The sequence below is a fragment of the Arachis stenosperma genome, chromosome 5 (genome assembly GCF_014773155.1).
Source record: "Arachis stenosperma cultivar V10309 chromosome 5, arast.V10309.gnm1.PFL2, whole genome shotgun sequence".
NCBI classification, from domain to species: domain Eukaryota; kingdom Viridiplantae; phylum Streptophyta; class Magnoliopsida; order Fabales; family Fabaceae; genus Arachis; species Arachis stenosperma.
The window spans coordinates 117,263,321-117,283,074 of record NC_080381.1 but is presented as its reverse complement, the minus strand read 5'-3'; the positions used below and the strand labels follow the sequence as shown (position 1 = coordinate 117,283,074).

The following is a 19,754-nucleotide window of genomic DNA, read 5'->3' as shown; positions in this document are numbered from 1 at the left end:
GTTAGCTAAGACTGTTACATCTCTAACTATATATATCAATGACAATTGTAGAAGAAGGCTAGGAAAAATTTATTTTCTTCACTTCAAAAAATATCTCGGATTGACTTTCTTCTCTTTCTCTCTCCTTTCTCTCTGTTCTTCATCTTATTTTCAAATTCTGATCTGATACCTCACATGGTATCAGAGCATCAGATCCATGGAACACGCTTCACAATTCACCACCACAACACCTTCAAGCGCACCAAACCAAAATGTGTTCGCTACCTTCTCTGCAACAAAGCTCAATGAGAACAACTTTAAAGCATGGAAGAAACAAGCCCTAGCATGCATCAAAGTCAACAAACTTCAAGATCATCTCAATTTCGCAAAGATTCCAACAAGGTTCGGCTCAGAATCAGATCTGATAAATGAAGTTGAAAGTCAAGAATACACACAATGAGAGATTCAAGATCAGTGGCTTGTCGCCTGGCTCATCGCGGCTATGGAGCCAAATTTTGTGAATCGAATTGTTGAATGCGAGTACGAATGTCAGATCTGGTCCACACTAGAAGAATACTTTGCAGTGCGAACGAAAACAAGAATCAAACAATTAAAAACTCAACTAAGAACGCTCAAGAAGCACGGATCAATAGTAATGGAGTATATGTTAAAGATCAATCAAGTGGCAGATTCACTAAAAGCACTAGGCGCACCTCTCTCAAGAGAAGAATATATCGAATCGGCGTTGGCAGGTCTTGGAGAAGAGTACAACACGTTTGTCACCGTTGCGACGGCAAGGATAGATCACACCACCAAAAGCGAGTTTGAAACACAGCTCTTGACTCAAGAAGAGTTGATTGAGAGGTTCAGAAAAACTGAGCTAGGTTCAATACAAGTAAACATTGCTCAAAGTGGTGAGACTCAAAATACAGCTCAAGGGAAAAACTATAACAACTACAACGGCAGAGGTAGTGGCTTCTGAAGCTCCAGAGGCAGAGGCCAATTCATAGGAGGACGGTCTTCATGGTGGCAAGGAAGTAGACCACAATGTCAACTCTGTGGCAAGATTGGCCACACAGTCATCCAGTGCTACCACCGTTTCGATCAGGACTTCATGAACCCTCACCTCCAACCCCTAAACACAGCTCAACCACCATCCCTTGCCTTTCACAACAACTCAAGCCCAAACACCCCTCAGCAGCAACAACAGTCTCCAACCACACTACAACCTACTCATCTCAATCCTTAGGCCCTTCTAACAGTGCCTTCATCAGTATCAGACACAGCATGGTACCCAGACTCGAGAGCTTCTCATCACGTCACATATGATCCAAGAAACCTAACCACAGGAACAAATTATGAAGGTACAGAACAGGTCTTTGGAGGTAATGGCCAAGTTATAAAAATTAAGCATATTGGAAGTACATTGATGCATGCATCATTATCAAATAGACCCTTTCAATTACAAAACCTGCTCCATGTCCCTAATATATCCAAAAACTTAGTAAGTGTAGCCAAGTTTGCATTAGATAACTGTGTGTATTTTGAATTCTGGCCTTACTTGTGCAATGTGAAATGTCAGATCTCCAAAAAAATCATTTTTCAAGGACTGCTTAAAAAAGGCCTATACAAATTTGAGGGCGTTCAAATTGTTCCAAGAACCCTTAGCGTCATTAATCACAGTACCCCAACCTGCTACAATACAATTACCCTCCCTCACACAAAAGAAAACCACACAATCAATCCCTCTACCACACAAGCCACCAAAACTTACCTACTCATGCCCCCCACATCACCATCCATATCAGTACCCACTTTTGCAAAAGAATCAAAAGAAAACCCTCTCATTCACACTAATACAGTCCACACAACTAATCCTTTCGTCCCAGTTATGACACATTTCCAAACCACCAATTCCAAACCCCTTATCCCGCTCAAATCCTCATCCACACCAACACCTATTACACCAGAAAAATCAAATAAAGTCACAATTACCCACACCAACCCACAACCAAAATCAACACAGCCACAAGACAAACCATCAACCAATCACAGTCCAGTTCAACAAGCAAGAAAAGAAATAGATTCACACTTTTCTAGTGATATGTCTCCAAATAGTATAAATATAAATAAACTAGCTAGGGATGCAAATAGCTTAGAAGCAAGTGTACTATTAGCTTGTAAGAATTTAAGTTCTACTGCACAATTGTGGCACAGAAAGTTGGGCCACCCATCTAAAAAAGTCACCTCTATTGTAATGAAACAGTGCAATGTCACTGACAACATACCTAGCAATAAAAATAGCTTTGAACCCTCATTATGTCATGCTTGTTACATTAGCAAAATTCATCAATTACCTCATTTTGATTCACACACCAGCTATGCACCTTTAGATCTAATCTTCTCTGACCTTTGGGGACCTGCACCTGTATATAGTAGAACTGGCTGTAGGTACTACATCTGCTTCATTGATGCAAGTACAAGATACTCCAACATCTATCTGCTACAGACAAAAGGACAAGCTTTTGATGCATTCCAAAAGTACAAGGCAACAATGGAACTCAAAATAGGACTGAAGATAAAAGCCTTGCAAACTGACAACGGAAAGGAATACCTCTCCACAGCCTTCACCCAATACCTTGAAACCAATGGCATCCAACACAGATTCACCTGTCCTTACTCCCACCAACAAAATAGGAAAGTAGAAAGAAAGCACAGACACATCACAGAAACTACCCTAACCCTCTTAGCCCAAGCAATCCTTCCCTTGACCTTTTGGGGTGAAGCATCCCTCTCAGCCACCTACCTCATCAATTTACTACCAAATCCAAAGTTGAATAACATCTCTCCCTATGAAGCTCTCACCAAAACTAAACATGACTACAGCTTTCTTAAACCTTTTGGATGTACCTATTATCCCCTCCTAAGACCCTACAACCAAACTTAATTCAGCCATAGATCCTAAAAATGTATCTTTCTTGGCTATGCCCCAAACCACAAGGGATATATCTGTCTTTCTCCAACTGACAAAGAATTCACTTCAAGGGATGTCATCTTCAATGAACATGAGTTCCCCTATAACCAACTCTTCCCCTCTCAAACCAACCCCAACCCAGCTTCCCCTTCAACCCAAACCTCCATACCCTTGGTCTATCTACCCCTAGCTGACACTCCAGCACCACTACCAACTCATACTATACCACAACCTCCCCTGCCCACCTCACCCCAACCCCCCAGCCCTCCTTTACCTTTGCATTCATCACATGATACTTCCAATATAATTAACATAATACATGAATCATTATCTGCTTTACCTGTCTCTTTGCCTGATAATTTTGTTTCTAACACTGCTGCTACTAACACCTCTGCTAGTGTCTCTTTTGCTTTTCCAGGTGCTCTCCAGCCTGCTTGCACTGAGATTGTACTGCCACTCCCCCCTCATCCGCTTGCTACCGTTAACCATTATCTGATGCAGACTCGCAGCAAAATAGGAAGCCTCAAACCCAGAACATATGCAGCAGTGCTCGCCACCCCTGCCTCTAGTCTCACTGATGACCTCACCCATTCCTTGCCTTAATCTGTTCAACAAGCTCTAGCCACTCCCCACTGGAAGCAAGCTATACAAGAGGAGTATAACGCTCTGATGCACAATAGCAGCTGGTAACTCATTCCCAAACCCCACCACACACTGCACCAGTGATTGGCTCCAAGTGGGTGATCCGGATTAAGAAGCACCCATATGGCACCATTCAAAAATACAAGGCCCGACTCGTTGCAAAGGGCTTCCACCAGCGAGAAGGGGTCAACTATGACCAAGTGTTCAGTCCCGTTGTTCGTCCGCCCACAGTCCGGGTCATGCTCAGCCTAGCACTCTCCAAGGGGTGGCCCATTCGACAGTTCGACTTCAACAATGCTTTTCTAAATGGCGACTTACAGGAGACCGTTTTCATGTTCCAACCCAAATGATTCATCTCTCTTGCTCAACCCCATCATGTCTGCAAGCTCCAGAGATACCTATATGGCCTGAAGCAAGCCCCCCGTGCGTGGTTCACCAAACTGAAGGAATCCCTCAATCGATTTGGCTTCACCAACACCAAATCGGATACCTCACTCTTCACCAGATTCTCGCACTCCTCTGTCCTCTACGTTTTGGTGTATGTGGATGACATTCTGGTTACTGGGTCATCTCAGGTTGAAATCTCTGACCTAATTGTACAGCTGAATACGGTGTTTGCACTCAAGAATTTGGGAAAAATGAGCTACTTCCTGGGCATTGAAGCTGTGAAATTCAATGATAATGACATACTCCTATGCCAAACCAAGTACATTAAGAACCTCCTTACCAAAGCGGGAATGTGCGATGCCAAAGCCGTACCAACACCCATGGTCTCCAATCTCAAGCCATCAGCTCATGGCGAGGATCTTCACCACAACCCAACGCTGTACAGATCCATAGTTGGTGGCCTCCAATATGCCACAATCACCAGACCCAAAATCACTTTTGTCGTGAACAAAGTCTCTCAATTTATGCATACCCCTTTGGAAAACCACTGGAAAGCAGTTAAGCGTATTCTACGATACCTGGCAGGAACAATAGACTATGGCCTAAGGTTTCAAAGAACTAATGAATGTCGAATCTATGGCTTCAGTGATTCAGATTGGGGCAGTGACATTGATGACAGAAAATCTACCAGTGGATTCTGTGTCTTCCTAGGTCCAAACCTAGTCTCATGGTCAAGCAGAAAACAAAATGCAGTCTCAAGAAGCTCCACAGAGACAGAGTATCGAGGGCTGGCTGCAGGCTTGACTGAAATTCTCTGGATCTAAAATTTGATGAGTGAAATGAAAATCCCATACTCCACCACACCAAATTTCTACTGTGACAACCAAAGTGCAGTCCTAATGGCTGCAAATCTAATTTTGCATAGCAAGAGCAAACATTTTGAACTTGACCTCTACTTTGTAAGAGATCATGTAGCACAAAAGAAAGTTAATATACTGCACATCTCCTCTCAAGACTAAATAGCTGATAGCTTCACCAAATCCACTTCCAGTCTCAACTTCCTCAAATTTAGATCCAAACTCAGAATTACACAACGAGTGCTCAAAGAAAATCCTAAGGAACAAAGTAGTAGGGTTGATGTAAGTAAAGCCAAGCAAGCTGCAATTGAGTGACAGCTAGGAAGTCAGTTACAAATAGAAGACTCTAGAAGTAGTTAGTTACTCTGTTAGTTAGCTAAGACTGTTACATCTCTAACTATATATATCAATGATAGCTGTAGAAGAAGGCTAGGTAAAATTCATTTTCTTCACTTCACAAAATATCTCAGATTGGCTTTCTTCTCTTTCTCTCTCCTTTTTTTCTGTTTTTCACCTTATTTTCAAATTCTGATCTGATACTTCACAGTATATAATTATTAAATAAAAACTAACATTTTAATAGAAAACCAAATAGTTTTAAAATTACATAATTTTATACCATATAATAATAAAAACTACTCTAACAATTATAGTAATTAATTATACACATTACTACAATTCAAAAAAATTAGTCTAATTATAAATTGCTAAATATATTTTCAGTGGCTGGTCATATCACAAAATATCATCTTATCTTTGAACGAAAATACAACACTATGAGTTGGCACCACTTTAGGATCAATCACATCTTTTGAATTGACTTTAAAGTAGTTTACCCAATTCTTATTCTGAACCATATGATGCTTCAGGTTTCTCTGTGTTTAGATATAAATTTTATATTAAAATATAAAATATTGAAAAAGTTTTAAGTATATTGATAACAACATCAGTGTTCTAGTTATTTTAACTGTTGATTTGAATTATAAAAGATATAAATAATATATATTAATTAAAATCAATGGCTAAAATAATGAAACACCGATATTTTCAGTACACTTGAAATTTTTTTTAAAATATATATTAAAAATAAATTAAATAATATTTTTATATTTATATAAAAATATATAATAAATAATTTTAATGTATAAATAATATTTTATAAATTTTAAGATATTTAACCACAATTTTTATTTGAATGGAAAGACAACTAGTCACTTTTTTTTGTGCTTTTCTTGAATTTTATTTTTAATTTTTTATTATGGTTATCATTTGATTGATTTATATTCAATTGTAGCTTAAATTTTTTTAGTGTAATTAAGTATTTTTTAAACATTATCTTTTATTTAATTTAATAAAAAATAAAAAATAAATAATTTTTTAATTTTTTGAACAATTAATATATAAAAAATATAATTAAATTATATAATAATAAAATTTTAAAAAAACTGAATAAATACTGAAAGTTAAAGAACAAATAACAATTTTTTTTATCATTATAATTAGGGTTGCTGCCGTTTAATTTGGGAGTTTTAGAACAGTAAAATTCAGGTGCTCATTAATCACCATGGAATAATCTGCCTTACCAGACTGAGTGAACTTTTTCTGCGTTAGTGTTGTTATATATTCTAAAAAATAAATATATACCTTCATTTCTAAAATATGTACTAAATATGTGAAGATATATTTTAAAAAATTAGAAATTAATTCTTTTTTAATACTTAGTTAAAAACATGAGATATTTTATTTTTTTAAATATGAATTATTTTTGAAAAAATATTTAATTTGGTCTTTAAAATTATATTTAAACTTTAATTTAGTTTTTAAAATTTTAATTGTCTTAATTTAATTTTTAAATTTTTAATTAATTCTGTAATGGACTAACGTAATTAAAATTTAAAAATTTTAAGAACTAAATTGAGGTAATTAAAATTTTAAAAACTAAATTGAGACTCAAATGTAATTTTAAGACCAAGCTGAATATTTTTTTTGTTATTTTCATATGAATGTTTGAATAATAAAAAATTAAGAGAAATAAAAAATTCTAAATATTAAATTTTACTTTAATTTTTTATATGTATTTTTCAATAATTATATAAATATCTTCACACAAAAATAAAATCAAATAAACTATTAGTTAACTAAATATAGTTAGCACTTATCCTAAAGTTGCAAATTGCAATGCAATCCATGCCACCTCAGCTTTCCATTTATAGTGTGTAAGCAAAACAAACAAACAAAGATGATTGCAGAAACTCAGTAATTTATATAAAGCAATTTGGAAAAAAACGAAGAAAGAAAGAAAGAAAGAGAGGAAATAGCAATGGAAGGCGAGGGTGTTATAAAGCACAAGGCTTACGCGCGCGTGGGGCTTCTCGGCAACCCAAGCGACGTGTATTACGGCAACACAATCTCTCTCAGCCTTGCCAACTTCTCCGCCACCGTCACCCTGCACCCTTCCAACGACCTCTTAATTCAGCCGCATCCTATTCACGATTTTGTCCGCTTCACCTCTCTTCCTCAATTGGTCAGTCAGATCTATCGCCTTTCTTTTTTTTCTGATCTCATTGGATCAGATCCGATCTCATCCTGATTCTGATTCTGATTTGCATGTGCATGTGCAGGTGAACAGGTTGAATAATGAAGGTTACTATGGTGGAGTACGGTTGCTTATGGCGATTTGCAAGGTTTTCCACAATTACTGCAAGGAGAATGCCATTACTCTCGCTGAGAAGAATTTCACTCTCTCTTATGATACTGATATACCTCGTCAGGTACTAGCTTGCTTGCTCTAATCTCCATTATTCTCGATTTTGTTGAAACTTGGAAGATATTGCAATTGCGTTACCGCGTTGTTTAATTAAACATTGATGATGATGATGATGATGATTGTGTTGCACTGGTTAGGGATTGGATTATTGTTTTTCGATTTAAACGTTTTATGTTAATTGAGGATTCAAATTTCAAACATGAAAAGCATCAGATAGAAATTTGATTTTTATTAGGGTTATAGTGACTATAATATAATGCATTGTATTATTTTCTAAAAACTTTAGAATAATTTTGTAATCTTTAACATTTGTTCTAACTCCTAATGGTAATTGTAGAAAATAAGTTGTTTTAACCTGTTTCCCATTAGTCACGAACACATGTATATACATCTTTTGATATGAAACTATATCGAATCTTTCTTATCTTAAAAGGCATAATTTACGATCCTAATAAATTAGAATGCATTATTTCCTATCCTAGTAATAAGTATACACGAGAGTACTCCTTGAATACTGTATCTATACTTAATTATAGAAATATTATTGATATAATATTTCCATTAATAGTAATGGTTACCAAAATCTATGTCTACATTCTTACTTGCCGCTTGAGCTGAGCTTTTTCTTCGTAGTAATCTATTTGAAGTATTTCATTTGAACTGTTTGCATACTGATCTCGATCTCAATTGCAGTCCGTTGAAATTAGGAGGATTTTTTTTATTATTTTCTTCCGTAATTTCTCATTTTGCTGAATCATTGTTGCTTATTGTAAATTTGACCTTTCAGACAGGACTTTCAGGTTCTAGTGCGATCGTCTGTGCTGCCTTAAACTGCCTTCTTGATTTCTATGATGTCCGTCATCTAATCAAGGTTGAGGTGAGGCCTGGCCTTGTCCTCGCGGCAGAGAATGAGCTAGGCATAGTTGCTGGTCTTCAGGATCGTGTCGCACAAGTCTATGGTGGCCTAGTTTACATGGTATGTTTTCTTGTAATTTCTATCAAACGATATATTTCAGAGGTGAATGATGAATGAATGCTAATAAGTCATTTGACTTTGTTTGGGTGCTTTTATAGGATTTCAGCAAGGAAAACATGGATAAACTGGGGCATGGAGTTTATGAGCCTTTGGATGTGAATCTCCTCCCACCTCTGCATCTAATCTATGCTGAGAATCCTAGTGATTCTGGGAAGGTTAGTCACATGGAATGATTTAATCGTCTGCTATTACTTTATTATGTTCCCTGCCTCCGGCTACTAATCACATCCCTTAATCTCTTTGGCAAAGAATAGTCCTTACGAGAGGATTACCAATTAGTTAGCATTGGATTGATCTATATATATACTATATAAAAGATAATTAAGTTGGGTGGCAACATTATAAAAGCATACTCTTACAAATCTTGTAATAGAAAAAGGACTTTCCACTTCAGAACTTGTCTCATGATTTTCTTTTCATTTATAAATTTTAAGCTACATTAACATGTAGGTTCATAGTCAAGTAAGGCAAAGGTGGCTAAATGGTGAAGAGTTCATTGTATCATCAATGAAAGAAGTTGCAAATTTAGCAAAAGAAGGAAGAAAGGCATTAGAAGAAAAGGACTACTCTAAATTTGCAGCACTCATGAATAGGAATTTTGACCTGCGAAGGTAACTCAATTTATCTTTGTCATCTAAGATAGATGAATTTATCTATGACTGATAGCAGTTACAAAAAAAATCAGTTTTGAAACTTACATATGATTGTTTTAACTTACAAGATGCAGTTTAAATATTGATAGTAAGTTAATATTTATTTTGACAAGCTCTCATTTTCAAAACCACCAAACCATGATTAGCATTTAGACTAAGCTCTTCATCTTGCAGGCCTACTAAACACTACTGTGGTTTACCAATACAATTAACTTAATCTAAATTAGGGTCTTGCTTACATGTAGCCTACGAGCACACTTTAAGAATACCATAAAAAGAAATATTTTATTAAAAGATATTGAAAGATAAATTTGTTTACATTTCGAATGCATTGAATACATTAAAAGCTTAAAAAGTTTCTATTATTATACTCTTAAAATATGTCGTTAGAACACAAAATAGCTAAATTCTCTAAATTATACATGTTCTGTACTCATGGGATATTGTATAGGTCAATGTTTGGAGATGCTGCCCTTGGTGATTTAAACATCAAAATGGTAGAAGTAGCTAGAAAAGTTGGAGCTGCATCAAAATTTACAGGTAGTGGAGGAGCTGTTGTCGTATATTGTCCCCATGGGGATTCTCAGGTAAAACAGCTGCAAGAAGAATGTAATCAAGCAGGATTTGTGTTACAACCAATTGAACTTGTTCCTTCCCGTCTAAATGACATTGACTTGAAAACCTTATAAATGATGTAATCCATTATACTCTTTATGAAGAAAAAATGTCTTTTCATTAAGAGACGAAGTAGAATTTCCAATGATTTGTTACTGTATTTAAGAATAATCAATATTAATTCAGTTGAATTTGTTGAATTCTAGAGAGCATTTCTTTTTGGTACATTTCCTTTGGACGTTCAAACAATGTTTCTGCACAATCTTATTTATTTTGCATAAATAACTAATTTATACAATAAAAGACTGGATGCTAATTTAGAAAAAAGAAATTATATTTGCACTATTTTTTTGATACACTACTATTAACTTTACTTTTATTGTAAAGGAAACACAATTTTCAGCTTTTCTTACTTATTGATCATTTAAATATATATACAAAAAATGATGTATATAACATTTCTCTTTAATTTTTTAACTTTTGAATTCATTTGTATCCTAGGAACAGTCATGAATGTCCGTAATAGTGTAATTTGCCGAATAGACATTGATTTGGTTGCATATGGTATTATGGTGATTTGTCTGTGTTGGATGTTGGATGTTGAATGTTAATCAGTCCACCCCCTGTTAGTAACCTGCAGAACAAGAATCACTTGATGCATTTTTATTTGATCCTAGATACTATTTAGCTAAAATAATCTAAAAATGCACCAAAAAATTACGATGAGTGAAATGTAAAACAGAATTTAGAAAGATAGTAAGGATTTCCTACACTTGAACAGGGGTCTCCTACGCTGAATTGATGACACCTTACAATACATCTTAAAGAAAAGAATTTAAATCCTCTAAAGTGAAGAATTTAAGTCTCCCACTTTACCAACTTACTCACTTTAGAGAATCTTAAATTCATGATCCTATAGAAAAGTCATTCACTCCCTACTTCAATTTTCTTTTTATAAAAAATGTCACAATTTTCTAAACAAAACCAGTGAAAAATTCCCAACAACTCATTAGATTCTAAAACTTAAATAAATATACTAATATACAGTAACTACAGAATTCAATCTTTGTGCTTCACTGAATACTTCAGAGAAGCTTGCCTTCCACAATTTCGAGGAAATCAGGGGTTCTCTCTATCTTGGTCGTTCCAATTTCATAATTCCAGCCAAAACCTTGATTCCCTTAAATCTAACACGTCTAAGAAATATTTACCAATCTGCATAGTTGTACATGACATCAAGGGTTGTTCTCTGTAATATCTATCTTTGTTCACTTACGCATCCATCACCCCAGAAAAGAATAACATTAATTCACAAAAAGAAAGAACCTAATTCATTCATCACACAATGCTTGCATGAGCTCAACTGGAGAAGCCCATATGGGAAGATCAAACAGAGATTTTTTAAACTGTTCTTCTCGCTTAAAGCACACTGATTCTGCTACGTTACATAAATTTGAAATGTCTTGGATTATAGCTTCCTGGGTTTCCACCTGCATGTTTAACCAGTTCTACAAATTATTATATGAAGTAAAGCCTACAAATACCCATGATCTAAAACACTTGTTATTCTAAATATTAATTCTAATGCACTACTATTAATCTAATTTGTGCTGACTTTGACCTACCACAAGATAAAAAGCTCTTATAACATTAATTTTGAAACTTGAAAAACCTGGAACAGATTCTTAACAATTGTCAGAACAACATTTAACTCCTTGATGAATTCTCTACACACACTTATGCTAAGAAGAACAAAGTTATTATTGCAACTAGCTTGATTAAAAGACTAAATGCCCTCTCCCAGAAGCACCAAATTAGGGCAATTAGGTTTAGACCAAGCTTCCTGATAACGAAGCTGATTTGAGAGCAAGAGCTACAAAATTGGGAGAACTATTCACTTTAATATCAGTTTAATTCATAGAATTTACAATCTTTCTGGTGAAAGAATAGTGGGCTTTTATTTTCCCCCATTAGAATGCGACACCAAAACGAAGAAAACATTATGGCAATGCCGAAATTACAAGACCCAATTTTCAAATATGTTACCTGCAAGAGAAGCTCATCAAGCAAGGACCCACCAACGGAATCCGTCGAAGAAGTGGAAGGGAGCGAAGATGGGTCTCGCGTTTGCTCCTCCGAAGCGCGTTGTTCTTGTTGCCGTTGTTGCTGTTGCTGCAACGCTGCGTTTTGCATTGCACGCAAGGTGTTCGACAATGTGTCCCACTCGCGGATCTCATTCTCGTACTTCGTTTTCAGCTTCAGCAGCGTTCGCTTCTTCCTCTCCCTTCGCCGGTTCTCATTCTCCGCCGCCGCCGCTGCCTCTGCATTCTCCACTGCCGTCGACGACGGATCTATACGGCGGCGTTTGCGCTTGTAGACGAATCCATCGTCGTTACAAAGCTCCCATTCGTCATCTTCTTCCATGGGAACGAAGAGAAAGTAGAAAAGAGGGAAAATTTGGGGGATTCAAAAATTGGAAGGAGTGAGTGGGATACTGTGAGAGCGCGGGATTTCGAGTTTTCACGCTCTTTCTCTCTCTTCGATTTCAAGTTCTTACTCTATTTTCTCTCTCTTTTGTTATTTATAAGCATAGGTTTTATCCTTTTTCATTTGTGCATTATTTTTTATTTTTATCTTTAAAATGTTTCTATATTTTCAGTACAAAAATATTATATACCAAAAGCATTTAATGTTTTTTTATATAAAATAATTAACAATATACCTTTTCTATTCTCCTTTTGTTAGTTACTGTTTCATCATCACTTCATTATTACTCCAACTATTTCCTCTTGTAATTCAGGTAAATCAAATTTGGGAGTTGTAATTGTTAAGCAATAAGGCTAAGCAGAAGTTCTAAAATGTTAGACAGCTCTATATGTTTGATTTTCATGTACCAAGAATTTCTCAACCTTAATAAACACGAACACTAGCATTTCACCAGTCCCCTCTGCTTTCACCTTCACGGCTTCACTTGTCACTCAGTGAGAGGAGGTAGCAATTAGCATCATCATCATCATCTTCTTCTTCACCACCTCGCTTCTTTCTACTTCAATGGCGAAATCATTCTCTCTAACCCACCACCTTTCCCTCCTACTCCTCCATTCCCGTTCTCACCGTCTCTTCATCCCCTCCACGACACTCCTCCCTCTCCCTCTTCATCACCATCACCCCTTCTCTCTCTCCCCATTCCACAAATCCCTCTCTACCAATCCCACCCCATACCCTCTTCAATACGAACTCATCATAAATCGCCCCGTTCAAAAACACCCACCACGTGTTCGACGAAATGCCGCACAAGCTCTCTCTGAACCCCACGAACCAGACGAACCTGAGGAACAAGAACCGACTTCGGAGCTTCGCCTTGACAGCTGGGTCGACCGGAAATTGAGCTTTGACTCCGATTCTGGTCAACCCAGTTCGTCAAATTTGGAACTTGACAAGGCCAAGAGGAAGTACTACAACAAGAGAAGGAAGAGGATGTACGGGTCGGATTCCGAGGAAGAAGAGGCACGGTTACGGAACGAGGAGAAGTTTGTGGAGCTGAAGCCTGAGGTGGTGGAGCTTCCAACTCTGCACCGTAGAGAAGAAGAGTTGTATTTTTATGATGCTTTTGCTTACCCTTGGGAGAAGGAGAAGCACTACAAGATGGTGTATCAGTTGGAGAAGAAGTACTTCCCTAATCAATGCCTTGACAAGGCATTTCTCAAACCGGGAGAGTCGAATTTGAATGCGAATGCAAATGCAAATTTAAATGAAAATGAAAATGTAGATGGTGGTGTGAGGAGCAAGGGGAAGGGTAGGAAGACTGCTGGTGTTAGGGAGGAGAAGAAGGATGATAAGGGTGATAACAAGTTGGTCTTTTTTGATGAGAAGAGGGAAGAGGAAAAGAAGGGTGATGGGGACTTGGTGAAGGATCTTAGGGAGAAGAAGGTCGAGGAATTCTTTAAGGGCTTGAAGAGAGTTGACAAAAAGGATGGTGAAGTTAGTAGTATCAATGCAGAGCCTTTTCTTTCATCGAGGAGGACTGGACTCCCCCCGGTATGGGACAGTCCACATGGCACTGTGGTTTTGATTAACAAACCAAAGGGTGAGTTAGCGTGACATATTCTCACAACAAGAAAAAAAAAAGTCTCTGCAATGAACTGCATTCGTAACTGAACTTATTAGCTTTGTTGTGGATGTCCTTTTTATATTTTTAACACAATAGTTGATGTGTTGAAGATTTTGAGAACTTAGAGGAAGGAAATGGAATGGAAGAATTTGGAAAGAATGATCTGAATTCTGATTTGATTTCATTCATTTAAGCCAGCAGACTTCATATATATGAGTTAATCATCTAACTAGATACCAGAAAGAGTAACTAACGATTGTATATTATATTTAAGTGTATATTTTAGCTTAGTAAGAATTTTGCTTGCATGGCATCAGTTTGATTCCCCGTTTGAAGTCAAAAGGATAGTTTCTTCCCTGTTGAAAACCTGAGAATCAAAATTGCTTTTTCATGTGGTTGTTACATTCAATGCAAATCTAGAAAACTATTCATTGCATGACTTGATGAAAAGGTTGCCTTATGTACATACTGCATGACTACTGTTGCATCAGTCACGCCTTGGTGTTGTCATGACTTGGTAGACACCTCTGCTACTCTTAAGTCGTGAGTGTGCAATTCTTTGATTCTTTATGAAACGGGGCCAAAGGCCAGAGTGCACAATGTTTTGTTGAATATAGTAAATTTGGAATGATTTGAAAGTTTAAGTGTCAAGGTTTATATTTTTATCTCTGATGAAAATAAATTGCCATGTAAAATTTATGGTAGGCTGGACCTCATTCACAGTTTGTGGTAAGCTGCGCCGCGTTGTTAAAGTAAAAAAGGTTAGTTTTTAGTTACTTCACATTTAAATTTATATTAAGTTAACTTTATCATGCAGACTTTTGTGTTCTTTCTCTTATTTATTTATTTATTCTTTTGGGTTTGGGCCGTCTAATTTACAGGTAGGCCATGCTGGAACACTTGATCCCATGGCTACTGGTTTATTGATTGTTTGTGTTGGAAAAGCAACAAAACTGGTAGACAGGTAATAAAATAATAAAAATCAAGTAGAAATTTTTTTCAATCTGAGTACCAGTCGATGTTGATTGTTTCACAATACTACAACTTTCCTTTTCAGTTGTAAATCTTGAACTTTTCTGTTTCAGATATCAAGGGATGATCAAGGGTTATAGTGGGGTCTTCCGTCTAGGGGAGGCTACTTCAACATGGGATGCTGATTCACCAGTGAGTTTGTCAATTTGTTATTGTTATTTTGAAGTTTAAGAAACCAAAAATAGATAAACTATAGGTCATCAATATCAGAAGTTAATTAAGTAATTCTTCATGAAGTTTCCTCTAACATGACAACTTTGAATGGGGAATAGAGCTGGATATTGTAATCATATTTAGGGTCTGATTAATTTTCAAGTCCCAGAAGCAAATTAAGTAACTCTTCTCCAATTAAAACACTAGAACCACGGCTTTGAACTGAGCATCCAGCTGCATATTGTAATACTTGGGGATTTAAAAATGTTCAAGATAGTGAAAATGGTATAATCAGTGTGTTTATTTAGGTCATTCAGCGTGAGCCATGGGAACACATCAAAGATGAGGACATAAAGAGAAACGCTGCATCTTTTTGCGGGGAGATTTGGCAAGTTCCTCCTATGTTCTCTGCTATTAAAGTAAGAATTTTTTCATGCTTAAAAAAATTGATCCCTCCCCTTCCCCTCCCCCCCCCCCCCCCCCCCCCCAAACACACACATAACTTTATGTTTTGAGATCAGATGGTTTGCTTAATGCGAAAGGTGTTAAAATATTCGAAGGTGCTAGGCTTATTAACTTATTGGAAACATGATACGAATAGAGACTCTTTGTCGATTTAAATATTGGTATTAAATAGTAATTTCAATTATATTATCAGCAAGTATTATCCTTTGTTTCCGAAACAGTTCACGTTATGCAATTTCATCCAACTTTTTCCCCTCCAAAACGCAGTACTTTATGTTACTTATTTTGAGGCAACTGGTCCACTTGCTTACACATTTTTTCTCATTCATGATAGGTTGGGGGTGAAAGGATGTACGACAAGGCGAGGAGAGGAGAAAACGTTGAACTTTCACCTAGACGAATCTCAATACTCCAGTTTGACATAGAGCGCAGCTTGGATGACAGGTAACTTGGGAGAAGCCATGTCTTAAACTTTTCTCTCTAGAATTGATAATTCTGTTGACCATTGACAATTGTTTAAAACTTGAAATTGATCACGGAATACCAAAATCAATCATTATTGCTAATATATTAGCTTCAAACATTAAACACAAAGTTCGGAGACATTACACCTAACCAATTATTTGCTGAATTGTAATCATAATAGTAGCAAATAGTAATATCACTGTCCAAATGAAAGCTTTTATGGTTTTTACCATCGTAGGGCCTTCTACAATGGTAATCATTTAGAGTTTTTGATTTGTTCTTTTCTCTTTATCATCATTTGATACACTGTGTTATATTTTTCCAGACAAAATTTGATTTTTAGAGTGACGTGTTCTAAAGGGACATACATTCGGTCATTGTGCGCGGATTTTGGGAAGGCTGTTGGCAGGTAGTTATTCTTTATTTAAAAAAGATGTTCCTTATATCTACAGCGACATAATATGTAGAAAATTTGTCAACGCTACGTTATAATTTTGTTGTTTATCTGTTTATGTAACTCGGCATGTTACTTGTATGAGAAGTTTATGATTTGATATTTGCCTAGTTACCAATACTAAGAAGAATCATTATTTGCTGCAATTTTGCAGTTGCGCCCATTTAACTGCTCTGCGAAGAGATTCAATTGGTGAGTGTCTCTGATCTTCCAAAGCAGTAAATGTGTTGTTAGTTGTGTAAAGCTGTTGCTGATTTCAGCACTGTTCTCCTCACTTTTCTTCAGGGCAATATTCAGCAGATGATGCTTGGGACTTCCAAGAACTTGAAGAGGCTATTACCAAAACTTACCTCTAACTGTTGTTGATTGGAGCCATGATCTGCAAATTGCTGTGTCTTTCCCTTGTTTTGGTTGGTAAATAGATGCGCAGTGGTTTATAAACCGATTTTATGTTTATTCTTTATAGTTTCATTTTTTACCTTCAATGTTCTATTCTTATATGTTTTCTTTAAAGTTATATAGTCATGATATACTAGGCTCAAAGTCTTCTTCCTTTTTTACCTTTTTAAGTAGATGTAGTAATTGAGCAAGGAAACATTTGACCATTCATTTATACCAACCGTATATAGAGGAAAAAAGTAAAAATTCTTGCACAAATTTCACATGTTGTGCCAAAAATGAGTTTGTCATTTTTCATATCAGTTTCTACAATATTGGCTATACTTATTTTGTTGAAGTTCAATGTTGATATAAGTGATTAGGAGATTTCCCTCCTCACACTATTTATGTCACCATTAACAAATAAACTAGATTAAGACTTGCATTGCGCGATGCGCGAATAGCTAAATTAATTACATTATATAGTATAAATTTAAAATACTAATATTGCTTAGGAATATATTATATAATATGTAAATTAATATTAAATTTAGAAGTTAATTTGTAAAAAATATTCTACAATATATTCATTTAATTTGACAATTTATATATGATTTAATAATATTATTATTCAACAAAAAAGATATACAAAAAATATAATGTTTTAATATAGATAATAATTGTGCTTAACCATTATTTTGTAATTTAATTAAATAATAATATGAATTAAATTTAATTGATTAAAAAGTTTAAAAATTTGTCTAGTAGCTTATAACTATTAATTTAAATTTTATAATGGTTGATGATAAATGACAATTTAAAATAAAAAATTAATTTAAAATTTAATAATTATAAAAAATTATACATAAATCAGACTATAAATAATAAAAACATTCTATTAAAGTTTATTTATCTCATTTTATATCATTATTTTTTCTTTTTATTTTTTAAATAGTTTACTTCTGTTTTTTTAATCTTTTTTAGGTTATATTTAAATATTATGGTATAGTGACGAAACTATTAGATAAAATACAAGTATGAATATTATTAAAGTTTTAATATTAAAAAACGATATTTAATTTTTTAATTTTATTTTTCATGAATTATGATAATATGTATTTTCAATAATATTGTTATAACTAAATGATATTAAAAAATATAAATTGTTGAAAGAAAAAAGAAGTGATATATAGACGATAAAAACACTATATAACTTATGAATACAATATCACAAAGAAATAGAAAAATTAATGAATACAATCATATAATCACCTACACATACGTTTGGCAAATTAAAAAAAAAACCTATGGTCATCAACTAAATTCTAGTTGTGCAAAAAATTAACAAGAAAGGAGAGGAAAAAGAGAAAGAGGTATGAAATTATGTGACAGGAGATAAAGAAAATGTGTGAAGTGGATGTTAATTTATATAGTAAATATAAGAATGAATCATGAGTATGAAAGAAAAAAGAAGGAATTAAATTTTAATTAAATTTATACTTATTAAAAAGAATTAACATTAATATTAAAAGTAATAATATAACCTACGTAAAAAAAAAGTAAAAAAATATGAAAAGTTAAGATTAAGAACAAATCTTATAATATTATAGAAAGATAGGTTATTATGATGAGATAAAAGTACCATGAGAATCCTATGACATAATGCAAGATAGAGGATTATGCCACCTAGAGAAAAAAAATCTTATGTGGTAGCATAGAGTGAAATCAAATGTTTAAGAATGATTGTGAAACTACCTTGTGCTCTCTTTTAATATATTATAATAAGTAATAAAAAAATTCAATTGAAGTTTATTTAACAGATTTCATATAATTATTTTTATTTTTTATTTTTTAAATAGTTAATTTTATTTTTTTTATTTTTTTAGTTTATATTTAAATACTATAGTACAATGATAAAATTATTAGATAAAATACAAGTATGAATATTATTAATGTTTTGATCATTAAAAACAATATCTAATTTTTTAATTTTATTTTTCATGAATCATGAAAACATGTATTTTCAACGATATTATTACAACTAAATGATATTAAAAAAATATAATTTGTTGAAAGGAAAAAGAAGTGATATATAGGTGGCAAAGACAATGCATAACTCATGAATATAATTACATAAAAAAATAGAAAATTAATGAATAGGTTAATACAATCACACAATCACCTAATACATACGTTTGGCAAATTAAAAAAAAAACCTATAGTTATCACCTAAATTCTAGTTGTGCAAAAAATTAGCAAGAATTGAGAAGAAGAAAGAGAAAGAGGTATGAGATTATGTAAGAGGAGATAAAAAAAATATGTGAAGTGAATGTTAATTTATATAATGAATATAAGAATGAGTGATGAGTACGAAAGGAGAAGAGAAGAAATTAGTTTTTAATTAAATTTATACTTATTATAAAGAATTAATATTCATATTGAAAACAATAGTGTAACCCACACAAAAATAAAGGGTATTAAGAGAATATTGAGTTAAGAAATTAACTAAATTAATTAGTGATGATAAACATTATTTTTGGCAAAATAAATAATTAGTGTTGATTAATTTTAATTGCATATTACTAATTATTTATAAAATATTACAGGCCAAAATTTGAATAATAGCCCAAATAGAATGGAAAATAAAACAAGACTAGTGGGCTGGTTAAACAAACAAAGCCCAAAAGAAACAAAGCCAAAATTAAACGGGTTGTTTAATAGATGTCTGATCCAAGCCCGAGTTGATTTCAATTCCCTCTAAACTTGATCTCACATCACAAGCAACG

At 34.3% G+C, this 19,754-nt stretch overlaps 3 protein-coding genes across 4 annotated transcripts; 2 read left to right on the top strand and 1 right to left on the bottom strand.

Annotated features, from left to right (window-relative positions):
- Positions 1-7,091: 7,091 nt before the first annotated feature.
- Positions 7,092-10,102, top strand: LOC130979674 (glucuronokinase 1-like). Its single transcript, XM_057903160.1, has 6 exons — positions 7,092-7,363; positions 7,461-7,610; positions 8,394-8,582; positions 8,681-8,797; positions 9,093-9,253; positions 9,747-10,102. The coding sequence occupies exons 1-6, from the start codon at positions 7,160-7,162 to the stop codon at positions 9,982-9,984; spliced, it is 1,059 nt and encodes a 352-aa protein (XP_057759143.1). The 5' UTR covers positions 7,092-7,159; the 3' UTR covers positions 9,985-10,102.
- A 266-nt stretch (positions 10,103-10,368) lies between these two features.
- On the bottom strand, positions 10,369-12,461 carry LOC130979910 (uncharacterized). Of its 2 annotated transcripts, XM_057903455.1 has the most exons (3): positions 11,957-12,461; positions 11,237-11,400; positions 10,369-10,544 (listed from the first exon to the last, which is right to left on the bottom strand). In XM_057903455.1, the coding sequence occupies exons 1-2, from the start codon at positions 12,332-12,334 to the stop codon at positions 11,242-11,244; spliced, it is 537 nt and encodes a 178-aa protein (XP_057759438.1). In that variant the 5' UTR covers positions 12,335-12,461; the 3' UTR covers positions 10,369-10,544; positions 11,237-11,241. The 2 variants fall into 2 exon arrangements, with proteins under 2 accessions (XP_057759438.1, XP_057759437.1); XM_057903454.1 differs by lacking the exon at positions 10,369-10,544 and having other exon boundaries at positions 10,655-11,400.
- Positions 12,462-12,724: 263 nt separating this feature from the next.
- Positions 12,725-17,266, top strand: LOC130979606 (uncharacterized). Its single transcript, XM_057903079.1, has 9 exons — positions 12,725-13,997; positions 14,727-14,782; positions 14,903-14,985; positions 15,107-15,185; positions 15,515-15,625; positions 16,006-16,115; positions 16,462-16,545; positions 16,745-16,782; positions 16,876-17,266. The coding sequence occupies exons 1-9, from the start codon at positions 12,962-12,964 to the stop codon at positions 16,944-16,946; spliced, it is 1,668 nt and encodes a 555-aa protein (XP_057759062.1). The 5' UTR covers positions 12,725-12,961; the 3' UTR covers positions 16,947-17,266.
- Positions 17,267-19,754: the final 2,488 nt, after the last annotated feature.